General features: G+C 47.4%; 1 protein-coding gene across 4 annotated transcripts in view; it reads right to left on the bottom strand.

The window, feature by feature from the left end:
* The window catches only part of ARHGAP22 (Rho GTPase activating protein 22), a gene marked incomplete at both ends in the record, with an annotated part of 209168 nt that overhangs the window by 145681 nt on the left and 40536 nt on the right, over positions 1-22951 (bottom strand). For 3 of the 4 annotated variants that reach the window (XM_082854490.1, XM_082854491.1, XM_082854492.1), the window contains one exon: positions 17109-17199. The exons of the other annotated variant lie outside the window; for it this stretch is intronic. In XM_082854490.1, the coding sequence (XP_082710616.1) occupies positions 17109-17142 (34 nt within the window). Of the gene's footprint in view, positions 1-17108; positions 17200-22951 lie in introns of those variants that run through there. 4 annotated transcript variants of the gene reach the window in all.

Raw genomic sequence — 22951 nt, 5'->3', positions numbered from 1 at the left:
TGCCCTTTTCCTATCAAGGAAGTGTAAAAAATTATTTTTTAACATCTTTGTTGGAGTATAATTGCTTTACAGTGTTGTGTTAGTTACTGCTGTATAACAAAGTGAATCAGCTATACGCATACGTATAACCCCATATCCCATCCTTCTTGCGTCTCCCTCCCACCCTCCTTATCCCACCCCTCTAGGTGGTCACAAAGCATGGAGCTGCTCTCCCTGTGCTACGCAGCTGCTTCCCACTAGCTATCTAGTTTACATTCGGTAGTGTATATATGTCAATGCTACTCTCTCACTTCATCCCAGCTTACCCTTCCCCCTTGCTGTGTCCTCAAGTCCATTCTCTTTATTCCTGTCCTGCCCCTAGGTTTATCAGAACCATTTTTTTTTTTTTAGATTCCATATATATGTGTTAGCATACAGTATTTGTTTTTCTCTTTCTGACTTACTTCACTCTGTATGTCAGACTCTAGGTCCATCCACCTCACTACAAATGACTCAATTGCATTTCTTTTTTTTTTTTTTGCTTTTGTAATTATAATTGCATTTATTTTTATGGCTGAGTAATATTCCATTGTATATATGTGCCACATTTTCTTTATCCATTCATCTGTCAATGGACACTTAGGTTGCTTCCATGTCCTGGCTACTGTAAATAGTGCTGCAATGAACATTGTGCTACATGACTCTTTTTTTTTTTTTGCGGTACGTGGGCCTCTCACTGTTGTGGCCTATCCTGTTGCGGAGCACAGGCTCCGGACGCACAGGCCCAGCGGCCATGGCTCACGGGCCCAGCTGCTCCGCGGCATGTGGGATCTTCCCGGACCGGGGCACGAACCCGTGTCCCCTGCATTGGCAGGCGGACTCCCAACCACTGCGCCACCAGGGAAGCCCCATGACTCTTTTTGAATTACGGTTTTCTCAGGGTATATGCCCAGTGGTGGGATTGCTGGGTCATATGGTAGTTCTATTTGTAGTTTTTTAAGGAACCTCCATACTGTTCTCCATAGTGGCTGTATCAATTTACATTCCCACCAACAGTGCAAGAAGGTTCCCTTTTCTCCACACCCTCTCCAGCATTTATTGTTTGTAGATTTTTTGATGATGGCCATTCTGACCGGTGTGAGTTGATACCTCATTGTAGTTTTGATTTGCATTTCTCTAATGATTAGTGATGTTGAGCATTCTTTCATGTGTTTGTTGGCAATGTGTATATCTTCTTTGGAGAAATGTCTGTTTAGGTCTTCTGCCCACTTTTTGATTGGGTTGGTTTTTTTTTTTTTTTGATATTGAGCTGCATGAGCTGCTTGTATATTTTGGAGATTAATTCTTTGCCAGTTGCTTTGTTTGCAAATATTTTCTCCCATTTTGAGGGTTGTCTTTTCATCTTTTTTATGGTTTCATTTGCTGTGCACAGCTTTTAAGGTTCATTAGGTACCATTTGTTTATTTTTGTTTTTATTTCCATTTCTCTAGGAGGTGGGTCAAAAAGGATCTTGCTGTGAGTTATGTCATAGAGTGTTCTGCCTATGTTTTCCTCTAAGAGTTTTATAGTGTCTGGCCTTACATTTAGGTCGTTAATCCATTTTGAGTTTATTTTTGTGTATCGTGTTAGGAAGTGTTCTAATTTCATTCTTTTACATGTAGCTGTCCAGTTTTCCCAGCACCACTTATTGAAAAGGCTGTCTTTTCTCCATTGTATACTCTTGCCTCCTTTATCAAAATTAAGGTGACCATATGTGTGTAGGTTTATCTCTGGGCTTTCTCTCCTGTTCCATTGATCTATATTTCTGTTTTTGTGCCAGTACCATATTGTCTTGATTACTGTAGCTTTGTAGTACAGTCTGAGGTCCGGGAGCCTGATTCCTCCAGCTCCGTTTTTTGTTCTCAAGATTGCTTTGGCTATTCGGGGTCCTTTGTGTTTCTATACAAATTGTGAAATTTTTTGTTGTAGTTCTGTGAAAAATACCATTGGTAGTTTGACAGGGATTGCACTGAATGTGTAGATTGCTTTGGGTAGTATAGTCATTTTCACAATGTTGATTTTTCCAATCCAAGAACATAGTATAACTCTCCATCTGTTTTCATCATCTTTAATTTCTTTCATCAGTGTCATAGTTTTCTGCATACAGGTCTTTTGTCTCCTTAGGTAGGTTTATTCCTAGTTATTTTATTCTTTTTGTTGCAATAGTAAATGGGAGTGTTTCCTTAATTTCTCTTTCAGATTTTTCATCATTAGTGTATAGGGATGCAAGAGATTTCTGTGCATTAATTTTGTATCCTGCTACTCTATCAAATTCATTGATTAGCTCTAGCAGTTTTCTGATAGAATCTTTAGGATTCTCTATGTGTAGTATCATGTCATCTGCAAACAGTGACAGTTTTACTTCTTCTTTTTGGATTTAGATTCCTTTTATTTCTTTTCTTCTCTGTTTGGGAAGTGTAAATCTTTTGTTTGTCAGAGTTGAAGAAATTAAAGAAGTGAATGTACAGAAGAGGAAACACAAACAGCCAATAAAGATGTGTAGTGATGCTGGATTTCAGTAGTAATCAGGGGGAAGTACAAATTATAGCTATTTTATGATGCAGTACTGTGTACCCTTTAGGCAGGTACATTTTTAAAATTCAGTAATATCATGGGTTGTGAGTTATTGTAAGCTACTTTATAGAAGGCAATTGGGCTGTGTTTATTAAAACTGAAAACATGCCCACTCTATAACCCAGCAAATTCCGTGTCTTACCTCTTCCCTGCAAAAAGAACCACAAGTGCCTAGGTAGTCACACCCAAGGATGCCCTTGGAGCACACTGAGTGATCCCTAATAATGGAAAAACCCAAATGCCCAACAATAGGAAAATAGCCAAATAAACTGTGCTGTATTCACATTACAGGATGCACAACAGAAGTTAAAAAGAATGAGATGAATGTATATGAGCGAACACGGTTAGCTCCCCTTTTCAATGAACACCTCAGAAGAGGTGTCTTCACTCTTTCCAATTCCTCTCCGATTCTCCTTTTTTATTGTAGTAAAATACACTTAACATAAAGTTGACCATTTTAACCATTTTTAAGTGTACAGTTTACTGTGGCTTTAAGTACATTCACATTGCTACGTAACCATCACCACCATTCATTTCTAGAATTTTTTCATCATCCCTAACTGCTTCCTGTTCTCTTTTGATCCCACCCTGTCAGCCTTCCCCTACCTCTGTACCACCAAAACTGCTCTTATCAAGGCCACCAATGACCCTCACAGTGCTTAATCCAAGGTCAAGTCAGCCCATCCATTCCTTCCCCTTACACCACCTGACCCCAGTTGGTCCTTCCTGCCTCTGTGACCATTTTTACCCTTGGCTTCCAAGACCACTCTCTCCTGCCTCTCCCCTTCTTCACTGACTACTACTCTCAGTCTCATCATCCCCACCTCTTAAAGTCCAGCACCAGGGGCTAGTCCTTGGACTCTACTTCTGTCCACACTCACTGTCTCGGTGATCTCCTTCCATCTCATGGATTAAAACACCATCGATGTGTGGAAGGCACCTGTGCAGAGCTCAGCCCTGAACCCCAGACCCAGGCGGCCATCACACCATCCACCTCCAGCATCTCATGGCAAAGCTCAACTCCTGGTCTTTCCCGACCCCCAAACCTACTCCTCTCATTGTTTCCCCCATCTCAGTCAGTGGAAACACTATCAGACATGCCTATTCCCAGCCACCATCATTTCTCACTTGAGTTACTGCTACAGCCTCTTCTCCAGTCTGCCATCTGCCATCCCCCCAGTGCAGTTTCTTAACAGGGCAGCCAGAGACAGTTTTTAAAGATGGGAGTTAGACCATGTGACTTCCCTATGAAAACCCTGCAGGACTCCCCCTCTCACTCAGAGTAAAAGTAGGAGCCATCACTACAGCCTCCAAGGGTCCTTGGGACCTGGCCATGTGGCCTCTCGGACCTGCTTGCACTTCCCTGCTCTTGGCCACACTGGCCTCTGCTGTTCCTCAAACAGGCCAGCATGCACCGGCCTCCTGGCTCTGCACCTGCCATCCCTGGCCCCATAGGGCTTCCTCTCAGCCTCTTTGTTCTTTATTCAAATGCCATTTTCTCAGTGAGGACTTCCTGACCACCCTTAAGAAGATGTATCCCCAACCTTTCCATCTCCCCTTTTCTACTTTAATATTTACTTAAGTTCTATTATAGCGGTGGAAGAGAGCAAATAGCAGAAAAATACACAAATTATAAAACTATATAAAAAGGGAAGAAAAACACAACCCCTTAAACAAAAGGTATATTCACAAAGTATATTCAGTGGGTACATGCATTTGCATAGAAGGAACATGTCACACCTGTAACGGTGACTTTGGTCATGAAGGGGAGGATGGGGCTGTAGTATTGTGGCTTTATACATGCATTGCTTACATAAATTAAAATAAAAACTTTAAAAGAGAGAGCCCTTTTGGAATGGAGCTAAATCCCCTCAGGAGATCTAAAATAGCAATTAAAATATCACAAGTTTGATAAATGTTTATGCATATTTATCTGCAACAAGCACTGCGCTGGGCTGTGGACCACAACACAAAGAGATGCCTAGCCTCTGCCTACTCGGAGCTTCCAGGCTGAACAGATGACGCTTCATGGAAGCATGGCCCAGGCCCACCTGTGGACCTTCTATGGGATCAGGTCGGGGGCCCCCTCTCTGTAGGTGAGCCCCTCCACTGGGCCTGGGTCTACTCCAGCCCGTCTGCTTCACCCCATCTCGCATAAGGAGGGGCTCAGCAAGGGTGTGCAGGTCATTCACTCCCCCAGTGTTTCAACGAGAATACCTGGCAGCTGCCGCATCTTGGAAATGGCTGAGAACACATTAAAGATACCTTACACAGTGGAACATGTCAGAGCTCTGCCCAAATTCCCTTGATTCCTTTTTCCTGTCTTTATGCGCCCTTACTTCCAACAGCTTACCCCGGGTGGTTTTTCAGGGCTGCTGACCCGTTTTGAAGTCTGTCCTTGGGTTATTGGAGCCATTCTGAGCAGGCAGTGGGAGAACTGGAAGTGCCCAGGAATTTACATCCCTCCCTCGCCCCACAGCTCTTGGCCAAAGACTCATGCATATGGGAGCCTGAAAGCCCCTGCAGCCTTGTTTCTAGTTGGACACCACTTGGAGGGATAAAGAGGTGCAATTCACGTTCAGAGTCTCCCTGGGGCTCAGGCTGAGACCCCTCCTTTACTGGCTTTGCACCCCAGCTTGGCTCTCCCCGTCCCGGTGCTGCTCCCCCGCTGCCACCCCTCACTGGTGTCCCTTGGGAGCACCTGCTTACGAAATTACCACATACACTGCTCATCTCAGGGTCTATTTAGGAGATGCACACCTAGCACACCTGATGGTTTTCAGGGCCTTATGACCACGCTGTGGCAGCACTGGCCTTGGCACCTGCTGGGGCATCGGCACCCTGTTTTTCCATCTGTAGCTCTGTTAGTGCAGCCCCGAGAGCGTGGAGGAGTGGCCGCACTTGAACTAAAACACAATTGATTTATAAAATCAATGGGATTTTAAAGCCGGGCTGGGGAAGGAGCAAGATGGCTCTCAGAGCTGAACTGATTTAAAGGATAAGTATTGAGGCAGAAAGATTAATGGAGAAGAGAGAGGTGAGGTAATGGAAGGGGCACTCTGCAGGGGGCCGGACGAGCCGGTTTCATGATGTTAATGCAATTTGCAGCTAAGGGCAAGGGGGCCTCGCCAGGTTCCTGTGCTGTCCTGGGAGCACTGCATGAGCCTCTGATGATTTATTACAGGATGGTTCCTGAGTGCCCCCTACCTTTAAAAATTTTGTTTAGTTACTTAGCTTCTTTCTGGGCTCCACTTGGTCATCTGTTCTTTGCTAAGTCCCCCATCTGAGGGGTCTAGAGAATCAGCCAGGCGCTCCTAATGGGTCTCACTTAGGGGCCTGAAAGGTGAAGGACAAAACCTACCACCCCCCTTAAGTAAAAAGGATTAATTTTAATATAACTCTGAGTGAGTCTAGAAAGTTTGGATTTTTTCCAAAATGATTATTTTAATGCTTTCAAAACATCAATATAAAAGATCACTTTCTTTACCATTATTTTTATTGGCCCTTCCTGGGTCTGTTTCCTGACTCAGCTGGTGCTGGTCTTCAGCGAGGGGGTGCAGGAGGCAGGGCACCCCCCAAACTGCTTGACCTGCACTTCCATGCAGTGTGAACCCCCGGGTGCAACTGGATCCAGTATTCTTTTATGCATTCATGGGGCTTATAGGGCCTCCTGGGTGTCCACCCTGTGCAAGCCACTGGGGTATGGAAACGAAAGGCACATGCCTGCCATGGTACAAGTAAAGGGAGAACAGAGACATCCAAATACAAGAGTCTGTCATCTCGGCACATATAAGGGGAAATGAGAGCGTGAAGGCAGCAGCAAGGAAGTCAGGCTGGGAGGTTGGGAGGCCAGAAGTGAGGCTGCAGCTGGATGAAAGAATGGAGTAAGCTGCTAAAAGGGACCAGGTTATGCCACCCCCAAATATGCCACTTTGGCATATTGATTATTTTGAGCTGAAGGCAACTGAGAAACAGCACACAGGAAGAGCTCTTTTCCCTCCCCCTTTCTGTTCAAAAGCAGGGCATAAATTTCCCTTTGTAAAGGTGCCTTGCAACTCCTGTACCAGGAAAAGGAGAATGAGATTCTTATCATCAGGAGACGACTTGAGTCTGCATAATGAACCTTACTGAACAACCCTTATCTACCATACTTTTCCTCGTCACCTTCCCACAGTTTACTGACCCTGGGTTTAACTGCCTCTTTTCTATAAAGCACCTGCCCATACACTTAAAACTGTCAATAAAATTTATATGTCTTTTCTCCTGTTAATCTTTTAGCAGTTTAATCAGCAGGCCTCAGGTGCAGAACTTAAGAGGGTAGAGGAAAAGTTTTTCCTCCCCTACACTATGGAAGGCTGGGAGGGAGAAAGGGTGTGCCCAGCAGATGGAACAGGAAGACACGCAGGATGAGAGAGCATGGGGTTAAACCCAGAAAGTCTGGCTCCCAGGCTCTTAACTCTGACTCTCACAGGACCCATGTCCCTGCCCTAGAACAGACCAAACCCTAACCCCTTCCTACCAAGACTAATGAAAAACCCCTTTCTTTGAGAAGGACAAGCCTGATCGACATCACCTAACCTCTATCCACAGGCTGGACCTCCAACCATCCTGCCATGGTGGGATCCCTCTTGCTGCAACTCCTTCGAAGAGGCTATGCTTTAGCCATCATCGACATGGGTATGAAGTCGGGAAGATGAGATGGCCTCGGTGAGCCTGTGTGCAGTCAGGTCTCCAGCTTCACTTCCCACTCATACCACACACCCCACTCTTTCCAGATCAACGACTGGTCCCCACAAAGGCCACTTTGTGCCAGGCAGCTGCACCTCTGTGCTTGCCCGCCTGATGAGCCCTGACACGCCTGAAGTGTTGGTGCAGCCGTTTCCTACTGTGTGAAGACTCCTCTAGCAGGTTCCCAAAGCAGGGGCTTGACTGCCATCCATCATGCCACCCCACGGATGGCACACACTTCTGGCCGGACACGTGCCTCTCAAATCTCTGTGTTGATCTGTGAGCTTCTCATGGCCAGAGAGGGTGCCCTCCTCATGCTTGATTCCTGGAACGTAGCAGAGAGCCTCTCAAATGCTTGCTGAACGAATGAGTGGATGTAAGACAGGAATCCTCAAGTTCAAAGAAGATGGGAAAGATCAAATCCAAGAGACCTTGTGCCTCTACAGATGATCTTCCTGGGCTGGAAGAAATCTGCCAGCAGGATTTCTCCTACCCATGGCCTGTTTCCACAAGATGAAAGGTTTAAGGGCACAAGATCACTGATTCCACTCCTGTAATCAGAGGAGCGCAAGTAGGAGCAGGAAACACGGAATGTAGTTTTCCTACTTTTCCTAGTTTGGTGGTGGGAGTGGAGAGGCCAACTGAGGTCATGGAAAGGGCACAGATTTGGAGGCTCTTTAGCCTCTTGGAGCCCCAGGTTTCCACATAAAATGAGAGCAAAATACAAATCTTATCCACTTCCTGGACCATGGTGAGGAAGAAATGAATGACACTTTGAAAGTGCTTTGTAAACAGAGAAGCACTGAAAGAATGAACGGTGGGGAGTACTGTTTCTCTTTGCTGCAGGCTGAGGCCTTGGGAGGCCTCTATTCCCTCTATTGGACCTCGTCTGGGAGCAGCTGGCCCTAGGTTTGCTGCCTCTGCTCCTGTTCAGATTAGCAAGCCATTTACCAGGAGCCAGGGATCAGTGGAGTCGATGTAATTCAATATTGATTATAAATTTCATTTCTGCCTGCCTACGGGTCATTAGCTTAGATCAATACATTCTCCACCCTTGGTTAGGTAATCATGGAGCTGTTGATGATTTCAGCAGTCAGGCAGGTCCCTGGCTGCCTTGGTTGCGGGAGCCCAAGGCAGCTCTCCCGGGCTAGGTCTAACCCAGTTCAGGCCTGTCTTGCAAATAAATCATTTATTCCTGTCTGCAAACATGAAGGTCATGGCCAAATCTTCAATTCTCTGGGGCCGAAAGTCCAGCCTGGAGTTCTTGGAGCCCAGCATCTGGAAGTGCCTTATATCCTGAGTGTCTAAGAGTGCTGGGTTGTGGACTCTGGGTATCTCCCATGGAAGAACTCAGTTTTCCCATCAGCTGGGATCTGGGAGGAGAGGCAGGAGGAGGGAGGAGGCCTGGGTTCACTGGACACAAACTTCCGCCTTCATCTCCTAGCACAAGAGCCTCGGTGGCAGTAGATGGACTGGTAGTCTGGGGCTGGGGTGTGTCCAGAAGCAGGGGAACCTGCCTGGCAGTGGCTGAATGCTCTTAGTAGATGTGCTCTGACAACGGTCCTGCTGTCCCCTCACGTCCTCTTCAGATGGCAGATAGGAAACACCATCAATCCCACAGCATTTACTGAACATCTATCTCTTTTCTCCCTGCCCTCAGGGTCACTCTCTGTAGACCCATTGCCCACAGTGCAGCCAGCACCACTGTCTAATGCTCTGTCCAGACACATCACTCCCCTGTTGAGAGCCCTACCTGGATGTGGGATGGGTCTGTTCTCCCTGCCGCATCACCTGGTCCCTTCACTGCCTTCCTGCATAGCAGGCTCACAGCTGGCCAAGTGCATGTGCCTCTGGGTCTAAATTCTTCAGAGAATTTAGATTCTCTCTGCGTCTCGGGCAAAGTAGATGCCATATCACCTAATTAGGTTACTGACCCTTTGCTGTCCCACTCTCAGGGCCCTAGAGGTAGTCTGTCTTAGGGAGCCCTCAGAGCACCTGACAAGCCTGGGCAGGGGCAGCATGGGATGACCATGGGCATATTCGGGAAGGCCACACTATTCAGAACCAAGCAATCAGAGGAGGCCTATGAATCCCATGGTCACCCCTTAAGAGCAGAAACTCCCCTCTGAACAATCTTCCAGTGTGAACTGGTATGAGGTCAGGTGACCTCCAGTCTATCACTTCTTGACCACACCTCACATAGCCCTGCAAGCTTTAGGGTGAGACCTGGCAGGCTCCTGCTCTCCCACCCCCTCCCTTCCCCAGCCCCCAGAGGCAGCCACTTCAGTTGGCTCCTTTGGTATTTACCTCCACTTTCTTTTTTTTTTTTTTTAATTGCGGTGGCTTCTCTTGTTGTGGAGCACGGGCTCTAGGTGCACAGGCTTCAGCAGTTGCAGCACGGGGGCTTAGTAGTTGTGACGCGTGGGCTCTAGAGCGCTCGGGCTTTAGTAGTTGTGGCACACGGGCATAGCTGTCCCGCAGAATGTGGGATCTTCCCGGACCAGGGCTCAAACCCGCGTCCCCTGCATTGGCAGGTGGATTCTTAACCACTGGTCCACCAGGGAAGTCCCTACCTCCACATTTCCAAATAGTGTTTATTTATCGCTATTTCTTTCTTTCACTTTTTCTTGATTACCCTCATCTAGTTAATTAACACATGCATCAACTCACATATTTATCTTTTTTGTGTGTGCGAGAACATTTAAGTTCTACTCTCTTAGCACATTTCAATGATACAATACAGGGTTATCAACTATAGTTACCATGTTATACATTAGATCCTCAGATCTTATTCATCTTATAATTGAAGGTTTGTACCCTTTTACCAATTTCTCCCTATTTCCCCCACCTCCCAGCCCCGCCAACCACTTTCTACTTTTTGTTTCTGTAAGTTTGCTTTTTCTGTTTTTGTTATTAGCTTCTACATATAAGTAATACCATGCAGTATTTGTCTTGTGTGTGCCTTATTTCACTTAGCATAGTGTCCTTAAGGTCCATCCATGTTGTCACAAGTGGCAGGATTTCCTTCTTCCTCATGGCTGGAAACTATTCATATATATATATGTTTTTATATATAACATTTTCTTTATCCATTCATCAGTTGATTGACACTTAGGTTGTTTCCATGTCTTGGCTATTGTGGATAATGCTGCAATAAACAAGGGAGTACAGATATCTCTTGAGATCCTGTTTTCATTTCTTTTCAATATATACCCAGAAGTGGAATTGCTGGGTCATATAGTAATTCTATTTTTAATTTTTTGAGGAACCACCATACTGTTTTCCATAGTGACTGCACGAATTTACAGTATACAAGAGCTCCCTTTTCTCCACATCCTTGCCAATATTTGATATCTCTTGTCTTTTCGATAGTAGCCATTCCAACAGTTATGAGGTGATATCTCAATCTGGATTTTGATTTGCATTTCCCTGATGATTAGTGACACATTTTCATGTACCTCTTGGCCATTTGTGTATCTTCTTTTGCAAAACTGTCTATTCAGTTCTTCTGCCCATTTTTTAATCTGTTTCTTTCTCGCTATTGAGTTGTATGAGTTCTTTGTATATTTTGGATATTAACCCCTTATCGGATATATGATTTGGAGATATTTTCTCCCATTCTGCTTCTTTTAATTTTGTTAGTGGTTCCCTTTGCTATGCAGAAGCTTTTTAGTTTGATGTAGGCCCACTTGTTTATTTCTGTTTTCCTTTCCTTCGCTTTTTGTGTCTAATCCAAAAAATGATTGCCACCACTGATGTCAAAGAGACTATACTACCCCATATGTTTTCTTCTAGGAGTTTTGTGGTTTCAGGTCTTATGTTCAAGTCTTTAGCCCATTTTGAGTTGATTTTTGTGTATGGTGAAAGATAGGGGTCCAGTTTCATTCTTTTGCTTATGACTGTCCAGCTTTCCCAACACCATTTTTTGAAGAGACTGTCCTTTCCATATACTGTCCGTTGTATATTGCTGGCTCCTTTGCTGTAAATTAATTGACTACATACACATGGGTTTATTTCTGGGCTCTCTATTTTGCTCCATTAATGTATGGTCTGTTTTTATGCTGAATCACTTCTTGATTTTTTCCATTTTAAATGTTACCTATTGACCTCTAACTATGGAAGATGAGGATTTTATTTATTTCACTCTCCTGTCCCCATCCCACATAAGCACCCACTCCATCCTCCCAGTGTACTTTTAGTTGGATCAATATGCAGAATTTGCATTATTAGTACTACGTAATTGCTAGTCCCAGTTGAGCTATGTAGTATACTGTAATATTTTGTGCACCACTTTTTGTTTTCCCTGGAGTTCATAATTGGCTTGCCTTTTAATTTGCTTAGTGTTCTACTCTGTATCAATAATTCAACCTTAAATATTCCAACAGTTCTTCAAATCTAATTTTCATGTATTCACAGGCAGTGGGCATCTTCTTAAAAATCACACTGCATTTTATTACTCAAAGAAGTTATAGCTCTCCTGGAGACATGCAGGGCCACCTGCAGTGGTGTTTGGACAGTGTGAATCCCTGTGTTGGGTTAGGGAGAGGGCATAGGCCTCAGCACTGGATAGATGTGAATATGAATTCCACTACTTGTTGGCAAGGAACCCACAATTCTCCTTCCACATCTGTTGAAATGGGAATAATGATGCCTCATCATAGTGTAGTCATGAGAATTAAATAAGTACAATGGAAATGCCTGGAGCACGGAGGGCACACAATAAATGTTGGTTTGCTTACTTGTGGGAAAATCAAGAAAAATAAGGCCAGTGAAAGTACTTCATCTCACTCATAGAGCTTTCTCTCTGTATCCCCAAAGTATTGACCAGGCTCTGCACATTCATCAGGGCTTCTAAGACACTGACACTCCTTTGAAGGAAAATAGCTCAAGCTACTGGAGCTTTGCTCATCAGGCTAATGACCTCCTTTAAAAGAAGGAGCCTCCTTAATCGCAACGTCAATTTTATTTTGAAATATTCTAAACAAAGGCAGAAACTCTATAAGAAAATATTGATAAGATTGATGGCATTAAAAATTAAAAACTTATATACATCTGGGGGAAAAAAGCCCTTGATATAAAAGTAAAGGGCAAGCAACAAATTGGGAAAATATTTGCAACATATAAATCAATCAAGAGAGGGCTGACTTTCCTAAGCACCTGGACCAGTTAGGTCCAGAGACAGTGCTTCAGCCTTCCAGGCTAATGCTTTCTCTGCTATTAAGTCACTCACTCACTCATTCATTCATTCATACATTCATTCATTCAACATAAATGTATTGAGTACCTACCAGATGCCTGGCTTTGGGGTATAATGATATTCAAAAACAGAAATGGCCCCTGCTCTCCTGGAGTGCACAGTCTAGTGGGGTGACAGTTATTCACCAAACAGTCACACTCAGGAGTGTACAGCTACAACCCAAGGTAAGTGCTACAAAGGAAAGGAGAGCACGGAGCAGAGGACCCAGTTTAGACTGGGGTGTGTGGGAGCACTTCCTTGGCTGGCGACACTTGAACTGAGAACTGGAGGGTGAATAGGAGTTAAGGGGTGTGTGTGTGTGTGTGTGTGTGTGTGTGTGTGTGTGTGAGAGAGAGAGAGAGAGAGAGAGAGAGAGAGAGAGAGAGAGAGAGACAGGCAGACAGACAGACAGAAGGAGGCATCCCAGCTGGGGAAACAGGGTGCCAAAGCCCTGTGGTAGGAGGCCCATGGAACAGTTGAGGAATGGGAAGAAGGCCAGTGTGGCTGGAGCTTGGAGAGTGAGAGGAGGCTGGAGGTTTGGCCAGTGGCTAGACTGTAAGAGGGGCCTTACGGGCCATGGTAAGGACTTAGGATTTTAACCCAAAGAGCGATGGGGAAGCCAACCAAAGGATTCCAAGCTGGGGCTGGAGGAGGAGGCCGGAGGTGGGTACAGGCTGGATTTATATTTGAAAAGATGGCTCTGGCTTTGGAGTGGAGAATGGATGGGAGCGGGTGGGGTGAGGCAGAGTGTTATTGCCACAGGTTAGAAATGATGATGGCTGGGATGATAACATGAGATTGAGTGAGACAGGCAGAGTCAAGAGCTCTTTGGGAGGTAAAACAACATGGCTGCCTTCCGTACCTTATCCTTGTGGAACAGGGCAAGACCAAGTCAATAAACCTTTATTTGGGGCAGTGCTAACGGGCACGGAGGAGGCCTCAGTCAAGATTGGGGGAATACACAAATCTTTGAAGAAGCAGACCCTGGGTCAGTGGATTTCAGGAAAGGGAGCAATCCTAGCAGGCTGGGGTAGTGTCAGGGTCAAGTATTTTGGGGCTTTGTTCTGACTATGGCCTGGACAGATGGGGATGAACCCAGTACCCCTCACAGAATCTGGCATGAGCTTACGGCTTGGGGTGCCGCTGCCTTTCCGCACCCTGCATAACTACCCACGTTGCTCCCAGGACAGAGGGTGCCAGTCTTATGTTTTTATTTTCTATCTTAAAAAATAAATTGCAATCTTTACAGTGTCACAGAACATGTGCATTTGTGACTTGCTCCACTGTGTGATAAATTCATGGAGTTTTATCTTATTTTTCTTCCGGGAAAACTGGCAGGGGTGGGGTGACCTGTCTCTTCCATTCCCACTCTAGAAATATGGCAAAAATTCTCAGTGGAGTTAGAGTTTGCCAGGCATGGCATCAGGAAAGGCTCCCTGGACAGGACCCTGGGAGTCAGGCAGGAGCTGAGTGGGGCAGAGTCAACCACACCTGGGTCCAAATGGCCTGGTCTGGCTTCCACAGGCCATGACAAGCTAGGGTGAGTCTGAACTGGTCCTAAGCAGGCAGTAGCAAGCTAGAATCACAGTATCAATGGCTAGTGTGAGCTGGTATGAACCAATGTGGACCACTTTCCCAAATCAGTCTACATTGTGTGATGCACGTAAAAGCAAGCACACTGTTTGAATTTACTGGCCTGTTTTGAGACATTTCCAGCTGGTTTGGGTGCCTCCCTACTTTTTAAAATTATTATTGTCCTCTTCTGTGTGTGGGGGGGTGGGGTATGTGTGTGTGTACGACACCTGCCTCATCTGCCTCTAACTACTTCTTGGAAGTTGAGCTCAGATTATTGACCAAACTTAGTTTTATATGCAGGTAAGTGACAGTAGGGTTTCTCCTGGGAGGTTCTCAATCTTGACATCTCCCCCTCCACAGGACAGCTTTAGGATGATGGCAGCCTTTGCCGGCTGTCTCAGGGCTGGCCTGGATGGGGACCTTCCAGGGAGTTAACAGCCAACATGACCCTGGGGAAGAGTCCTTGGGAAACCCCTATCTGCAGAGCAGCAAAGGCTTCTGAGCCAGCTGACAGGGGCTGGTTTTATTAACTGTTCCAGAAAGTGACCCCAGGTCTTTTTCACTCAACCCACTATACCCAGGTGGTGGTGTAGTCTGGAATATGTATCGTCTGGAGCAGTCTGCACAAGGCAGTGTGTGGATACCAGGGTCTGTGATCTGTATCCTATAGACAGGCTGGGTTTATGACATGCAGCTTGCCCAACTCCTAAAAGGTGCAGCGGGGGATGAATTTTGAGGAAAGGTCTTCCTTCTACCAGAGCACAGCCCAATTTCTTAGAGGCATTCACACATAATTTTGGCCTGTATTCCTACAGAAATGTCCCTGCGTGATCTGACTCCTGACCTGGTCTCCAGCCCCAGCCTCCTGGCCCTGTGTGCCCCTCCCCTCCCACAGCATCAGCACATGCCGATCGCTGCCTGAGATGTGGCCTCCTCCCTCCACCACCCTTTGCCTACGTAGCCCCACCATTCTTCAGCTCACAACTCAAGCACCACTTGCTTCCTCTGGAAGCTTCATTTGTAGTATATGTTCTTATGCTCTTAGAATACTCCTTGTCACGGTTTATGGTCATGTATTTTTATGGGTAAATGATTATCTTATAAATATCTGATATATAGCACCATAAACTTTAGCTTTTAGCATATCCTACAAGATAATATCATCTACTAGAGGGGTTCTCAACCTTAGCACTGTTAACATGTGGAGCTGGAGAATTCTTTGTTGTGGGGACTGTCCTCTGCATTGCAGCCCGCTTAGCAGCATCCCAGCCTATATCCACTAGATGCCAGTAGCACTCCTTAGTTGGAACAACCGAAATGTCTCCAGACATCGACAAATGTCCCCCAAGGGGCAAAACAGCTCCTGGTTGAAAACCACTGACCCAGAACAAGTGTTTTTAAGAAGTTTGACATTTCAAAGGCAGGCTTCCTGAGACCCCTCTGCAAAGCACTGGTTTCTTTCTGACCAGCCCCATCCAACAGAAAGATAATGTGAGCCACGTATGTAATAATAAATGTTCTAGTAGCTGCATTAGAAGCAAGTAAAAGAAAAAATGGGTGAAATGAATTCTAATCCATATTTTATTTAACCCAATATATCCAAAGTATTGTCACTTCAGCAGGTGAGCAATGTAAAATAATCATTGAGATATTTTACATTCTTTTTTTCAAGTCGTCAAAATCTAGTGTGTATTTTTCTCAGTTTGGATTAATCACACCTCGAGTGCTCGCTCAATAGCCAAGTGTGGCCAGCATTTTAGACAGGAGTGGGAGAGGAGACCCAAGCTCTCTTAGAGAGCCTGGCCCAGCCCACCCCTTGCATCGTCACCAGGCTGTACTGCTACCCCTGAGCAGAGCCATGCACAGTCCTCCTTTGCCCACTGGGGCCCACAGGTGACAGCCCATTCCGAGCACCCCATGGAGGGGTTCTGACTACATTCTAGAGGGCCAGCCTGCCCAGGAAAGTCATCCAAATGCCTGCAGAGTACTAATGAGATGGGTGTGTGCCCGTGAGCTCACAGGAGCCTGGAGGGTTCCTGCCTCAAATACACAAACACTTGGGTGAGGCAAGCACTGTTTCCAAGCTCCCCAGGCAGAAGCTCCACCCACCTCCAAACCACCCTCCTCGCGCTCCTTGCTCACAAGGGAGGCTCAGCCCTCCACAAACACTGGCCACATGGAAGGGCACATTCTATTTTCTTAAAACACAGATGTTCTCATCTAAAATGACACTTGCACTGGCCAAGAAGTTGCTGTCCAGGGAGATGCTGTCCCTAGCCCCAAGACTTGTCCTGAGGCCCCAGGCCATTCTGTAGGGCCACGGCCTGGTTGGGGCGCTAGCCCAGGGCTGCAGGATCACCCCTGCAAGGCTCTCCCGACTCGCATCTCTTACTTATCTCTAGACACTCCCAACACCCACAACTCCAGGCCCTTCTGCCTCCTGGGAGTTCTCCCGGGGGGAGCCCCTGCCTGCCTGAGGGGTTGCTTCCTGCAGCCTGGTGGCAGCCCCTGCAGGCTCTGCAGAGCAGCCTCCCAGGTAGCCAGAGTGAAGACCTTCACTGGGACCTGGCTGTCTGGAGAAGCCAGGGCATTGCCCTTCCTAGTGACGGCTACTGTTGTCTTGGCAGCTAGGGCAAATCTTGAGCATTCAGGATTTCCCTTTTAGTAGAAAACTAAAGTTTTACCAGAGTTGTCACCCGGTCACTTTGGGCAAGCCAGGGACTCTGTAAAACATGGCATGCGGGGTGAAGCCTGCACACCCACTGGGGCAATAAGCTGGCCATCGCCCTTTGGCAGTCTCAGGTGTGACGCCCACAGACCCCAGGAGCGTCACTAGAGAGGGCTGTCAGTCATCCAGATGCCTCCAGAACGCCTGCCCCATCTGACCCCAGCGTGGCAGCCAGCTGAGTATCCACGCCCATCGGCCAACAGACGCACGCACACTGTGTCCTGATCCGCCTCAGGAAGTTGGACTTACCCCTCCTGGCTTGCCTGATCTTTGGGCTCAGCATGTTCCTGCCGCCTCCTGGACGGAATTGCTGGGCCGATCAAGCTGTCATCCACTTCCCTTTTCTCTTCCTCTGGCCCAGTTGCCCCTCATGCCCCGCTCGGGCCCCCATGGCCACTGGCGTCACCAGCGAGGCTCCCTCGGCTGCCTTTCCTGGCTCCGGACCGACGGCTTGCCTCGGACTATGTAAACCTCAATGCATTATTTTTCCCACCCAAGCGAACCATTAAGAGGCTCAGTAACCGTTGCTGGTCAATCACCGGGTCAGGGCGGGAAGGCCTGACTGTCCCTCCGCCTGGCCGGGGCGCACGCGGCACAGCCCATCCCAGAGCGGAGCTGGCGGCCGGTCGGGGCGGAGGCGAGAGGAGGGCGGGGCGGGAGGAGCTGGGCGGAGCGCGCGGTCCCAGCTGGTCCGATGGCCCCAGAGGGCGGGCGGGCTCCGAGCTCGGATCCGCCCTCTGCGCGGGGAGGGCCTGTCGGGGATGCGCGCCACTGGCTGGAGCCACCACGAGGCCGCTGGAAATGCAGGGCATCTGGCCGCCCGGGTCCCGCTCGCCCTGCCGAGGCCCGGGGGTTGGGCAGGGGGTGGCCGAGGCCCGGGGGGCCAAGGATCCCTCCAGGGTCCGTCCACTGGGGACATGCTCTGCCTGATGTCTCCTGCCAGGAGGGCCCAGGAGGCCGTCTGTGACAGCCCCAGCTGTGGAAAGGCAGGTGTGTCTTAGAAGGAGCGTGCAGCGTTGGCACATTCAGAGCCTCAGGGGACTGGTCCAGCAAAGCGGGTTAGGGATGTTAATTCTTTGCCACCTTAATAAGGTGAAAGGAATAAGAATGCGGTGAAGCACTTAGTTCAGGGCCTGCACGTAGTAAGTAGGATCTCCAAAACTGTCCACTGGGTAGTGAAATCTCTGCTGACCGCCATGTTTCTGTTTAATACTAGTACAGTTCTAAAGAGTGTACGGTGGGGACTTTTGGGAGGTTCAGACTCAAGGTCCTAAAAATCGCCCAAGAAATGCAATCACAGTAACCGTTCTCATTTCTTAGGTGCCTACTACCTGTCCTTGAGGTTGGTGCTTTATATTCAGTATCTCATTTAATTCTCAAATTCCCTGAGGCAGGGAAGCCTTTATCATGGCTTTTCAGATGAAGAAAATAAGGCACAGAAATGTTAAATATCTTGCCCAGAGTCACACAATCCTGTCAGGGCTGGGACCTGAACCCAGGCTGTCTCTACATCTTATGCTTCTCTGTGATGCCAGTCTAAGTACCCCAATTCCAACCACTTCCTGTGAACGTTCCCAGCTTGAGAGCCCTCAATGAACTTGCTAGATGGTGAGGACCAGACTTTGTGCCCCTGAAATCACCCCACGTGCCCTGTTAGGCATTTGCGCCTGGGGCTGGGTTCTTTGGGCCTGGGTGCTGTGTGATCCTCTTAATAGGTGGAAGATGAGGGATTGGAACAGGGACCTCTCTGCTTTGAACGGCCATGCTCCCACCCTAATCCTCATAGTGCCGCTATGTCCACTGGGCCCCAAATGGTGGATTGACGTGTAATCAACTCTAGTAGCTGGAAGGGAAGTGGGTCCAGAGGCTGAGGGGTCCACTGCAGCTGTCCGTGGACAGGATCTGGACTGCGGAGAGGAGGGGAGGATGGGAGAGGTTAAGGACTCACCAGGATGTGGTAGGTCAAATCGCCAGGGTGAAGGGAGAGAGCAGAATCCCTGGAGACAAAGCTGTCTTACTTAGCATCCAGTCACTTACTCTGGCCCTCAGCTACTCCTCAGAAGGGATGAGTAAGTATAAGTAAGTTTGCTATAACATTCAAGGCCTTTTATGGTACTGGCCATGGTTTCCTCTGTGACCTCTCTTGCTAATGCTACACACAACCATATGCATGCACAGCCCCTGCTCCTGTGTGCTCCCAGTTCCTTCTCTCTGGAGTACGTGTTTCAGCCACAGAAGTCTGATCATTCTAAGCAAGTCTCGCATGAAACTGTCCTGATTCTACCTCCAGAAGGAGAGCCAGTAAGCACTTCCTCAGGGCTCTTATCTGTGTCCCTCAGACTGCCCAGTGCCCCTCCTGCACGCCCAGCCCTGAGCCTCAGGTTGGACTCAGGCCAGGAACCCCATGAGGAATATTGGCTTGACGGGCAGATGCGAGAAACACCACTGAAATGACAGAATCGCCCTCCTGTTTTTTGGGGGCCCAGGTAAAGGTCAGATCAGGCTGGGACAGAGGCCATCTAGCAGGAGAGGAGAGATACAGAGCTGGAAAACCTCATGTCACATCAGGGTCACAGAGGGAGGTCCCGTGGCCATTGACAACGTCTTGAGCAATCACGAAGGCCTGTGAGTAATGCAGCCTGGACCACTTCCAAGCCAGAGGCAGGAAAAATACCCTGAAGACTTAGTTTGGGTCCACTCACGCTTGTTTTGGTTAAGAAACCACTCCCGGGAGCTTCTTCTGTGCAGCTGTTTCCCTGATGATATTTACCTGCTGAGCTTACCCACCTGCTTTTCCGGGCATCAGCATTGAAAATGGGCAAAACCACAGAGGCTCTAAGCTCAAGCCCAGAGTAAAGCTGGGAAAAGGGCAGGAGCTAATCTGAACTCTGCACCAGAGAACGGTGGGGGGCATGGGACGGGGGCAAGCTAGCTCTTTGCCCTCTATGCCCTCAGACCACGCTCTTTGCCCTCTATGCCCTCAGACCACGTTCCCAGTACTTCTCTGGATGAAGGGATCCATGGGTTCCAGCTGGAAGGGACATGAGCACCCCCTCCTTCCTGAAGTTTACAAACCCTGCACCACAGCGCTCTGTTCCTTCCAGCTCCCTCTGAGGCCACCAGGAGGGAGGGTGGGGTGAGGACAAGGGCAGGGCAAGGGAATCTGCTGAACATGGTGGCCTCCTGAGTAAGCTTTTATTTGAAGGAATTGCCCCACTCCTCTTACACAGGCAGGAATCTGAAGCCAAGGAGGGGAGATACGGGCCTCACTTAGGAGTAGAGACAGAAAGATGGCCCCCTTTCCCACTGCCCTTACAGCACTGTACCTCCCGGCCGTGGTCCTGGGTCCCCCTTTGCTGGTTCCCTGCCCTGCATCATTTCTGCATTTTCTAAGGGCTCCTCTGGGCCAGGCACCTCTGGGCACTGAACGACAAGTGGAGAGGATTGGGAGGGCAGAACTGTCCAGAAGGCATTTGCAGAAATGCACACTTCTTGGTGGGATGGTTCACCCACCAACATCATTGGCCCAGAGCCAGGATGGCTTCAGATCGGTGGTTCTCAACCTTGGCTGCACACCAGGGAGCTCTGAAAGCTAACTTCTGTTTCACCCCTGTCAGCTCCGATTTAACGCGTCTGGACATTGGTCCTTGGGAGGTATAAAAGCTCCTCCAGTGATCCAATGTGTGGCCAGGGTTGAGAACCACTACTTTATTAGGTAATTTCATATCCTTGAGCCTGGAGCCACCAGAAGCAGTCTTTGCCTGCTCGTGCCTCGAGGGAGGCTTCTTCTGAGGGAGGTACACGTTTGCCAATCAGTCTCCCAAATAGAAAGTGGAAAGGGGCCTATGTCTCAAGGTCAACATGAAACAGCTCCATGAGAGCTACAGGTACTGTTGTATAGGTTGTGCACTGCACAAAGGTATCCAATAGGAGGCGGAATAGGGCTGGGTTTGGACTCTGCTGGCAAAGGCATGTGTTCTAGCATGGTGAGAGAGATCTGCCACCAGAAGGGCAAGCCTTTCTCTAATTTATACCAAGATGCCATACAGATAGCAGAGCCCTGAGTCTGAGATGCCTGCTCAGTGGTCACCAGCACCAATGTCCCCTGACTCCCTGCTTACGGCACTCTCAGTCTCTGTTGCGAGGCAGCTGAAGCTCTAGCTCCCTAGCACACCACTTTTGTCCATCCCACTGGTGTGCTGGACCAGCCAGCTGGTCCCAATAGCCCTGAGAGCTGATTGTTAAATTTTTAGGAATGTTGTAATTTTAACACAGACATCATTAGAAATTAAATTATGTAAACTTACAATTAAATAAACTATATTAGAAACAAAGGTAATACATACTCAACAGACATGACTTTCTAATTACTTACTACATTTTCCTGTTGTCTACATTTTTAGGATTATTTCTCTCTATCTGTATGGTGCAAATACTATTATGATTGTTGATTTTTATGTCATCTTGACTGGGCCACAGGGTGCCCAGACACTTGGTCAAGTATTATTCTGGGTGTGTCTGTGAGGGTGTTCCTGGAGAAAACTAACATTTGAATCAGTAGATGGAATAAAGCACATTGCCCTTCCTGAAGTGTCTGGGCCTCATCCAGTCAGCTGGGGGCCTGACTAGAACAGAAAGGCTGACCCTCCCTTGAGTAGAAGGGAACTCCTCCTCCTGAATGCCTTGAGCTGGGACACTGGTTTTTTCCCTGCCTTCAAACTAGAACTACATCGGCTCTCCTGGGTCTCCAGCTTGCCAACTACAGATCTTGGGACTTCTCAGCCTCCATAATTATGTGAGCCAATTCCTTGTTATAAATCTCTTGATATATACAGACAGTTCCTGACTTCTGATGGTTCAACTTAGGATTTTTCGACTTTATGATAGTGTGAAAGCAATACACTTTCAGTAGAAACTGTACTTCAAATTTTTGAACTTTTATCTTTTCCTGGGCTAGCCACATGCCAGATGATACTCTCTCATGATGTTGGGCAGTGGCAGTGAGCCGCAGCTCCCGGTCAGCCAGGCGATCATGGCCAGGAACTTACAACAGATACACTTACAACCATTCTAGACCCCTATAACCATTCTGTTTTTTCACTTTCAGTACAGTGTTCAATAAATTACATGAGATGGTCAACGCTTTGTTGTAAAAGAGAATTTGTGTCAGATGATTTTTGCCCAACGAATGTACATGTTCTGAGCATGTTTAAGGTAGGCTAGGCTAAGCTATGGTGTTTGGTAGATTAGGTGTATTAAATGCATTTTTGACTTAACGATGGCTTTATTGGGACATAACTCCATTGTAAGTTGGGGAAGATCATATAATCAAGCGATTTATATATCCTTGAGATACATATATATATATACCCTTGATCGGTTCTGTTTCTCTGAAGAACCCTAATTCAACTATGTACTGGGCTGCTACTATACATCTCTTCCCAGCTCCTTGTTCACTGATCATGCTGGTATGCTGGTAGTGTGAAGCTGATGGTGGTGGGAATATTTATAATATACCAAGTAAATCAGCAAATGCTATCAATGGTGAAAAGAAAATAAAAAGTGGAGTTGGTATTGCTATGAGAGGTCTCTAAAATGAAGCCTGGAGGCCGTTGAGGAAGTGTGGCTTACCCATGTCTCAGCCCAGATGGAATCTGATCTTTTAACTACATATTGTCCTAACGAAGACATCCAGAACACCTGCTAGAAACCCGAGATACTTATCAGACCCTTACCCTAGAATAATTCATGACAGCCTATTCCTTAAGGACAAATATTTCTCTTCCTGTGTCAGAGTATAGCCTTGTGGCTGTTGCCTTTATGAGCCCCTGACTCTTTCTCTTCCCCGGAACCCTGTTTGGAATCTGTCTCCCAAATTGCAACTCATAAGACCCCCAAATAAAGCTCTTTGTTCTTTGCAGCCTCGATATTGATTACAGTTTGACATAACCAGGACTTCCATTTTGTTTCCTTCCAGAAAGCCAGTTGTTAGGCAGTTGCCAGCATGCCTCCGGTCGTCCCCTATGAGGTTTGCTCTGTGTGCTCCAGTCACTGTCGACTCCCTGCTGTGGGCAGAGGATGTTTGCTCTCCA

The sequence above is a fragment of the Leucopleurus acutus genome, assembly GCF_964270905.1.
Source record: "Leucopleurus acutus genome assembly, chromosome: 14".
Classification (NCBI taxonomy): domain Eukaryota; kingdom Metazoa; phylum Chordata; class Mammalia; order Artiodactyla; family Delphinidae; genus Leucopleurus; species Leucopleurus acutus.
The sequence above is the reverse complement of the archived record's forward strand: the minus strand, read 5'-3'. Positions and strand labels throughout refer to the sequence as shown.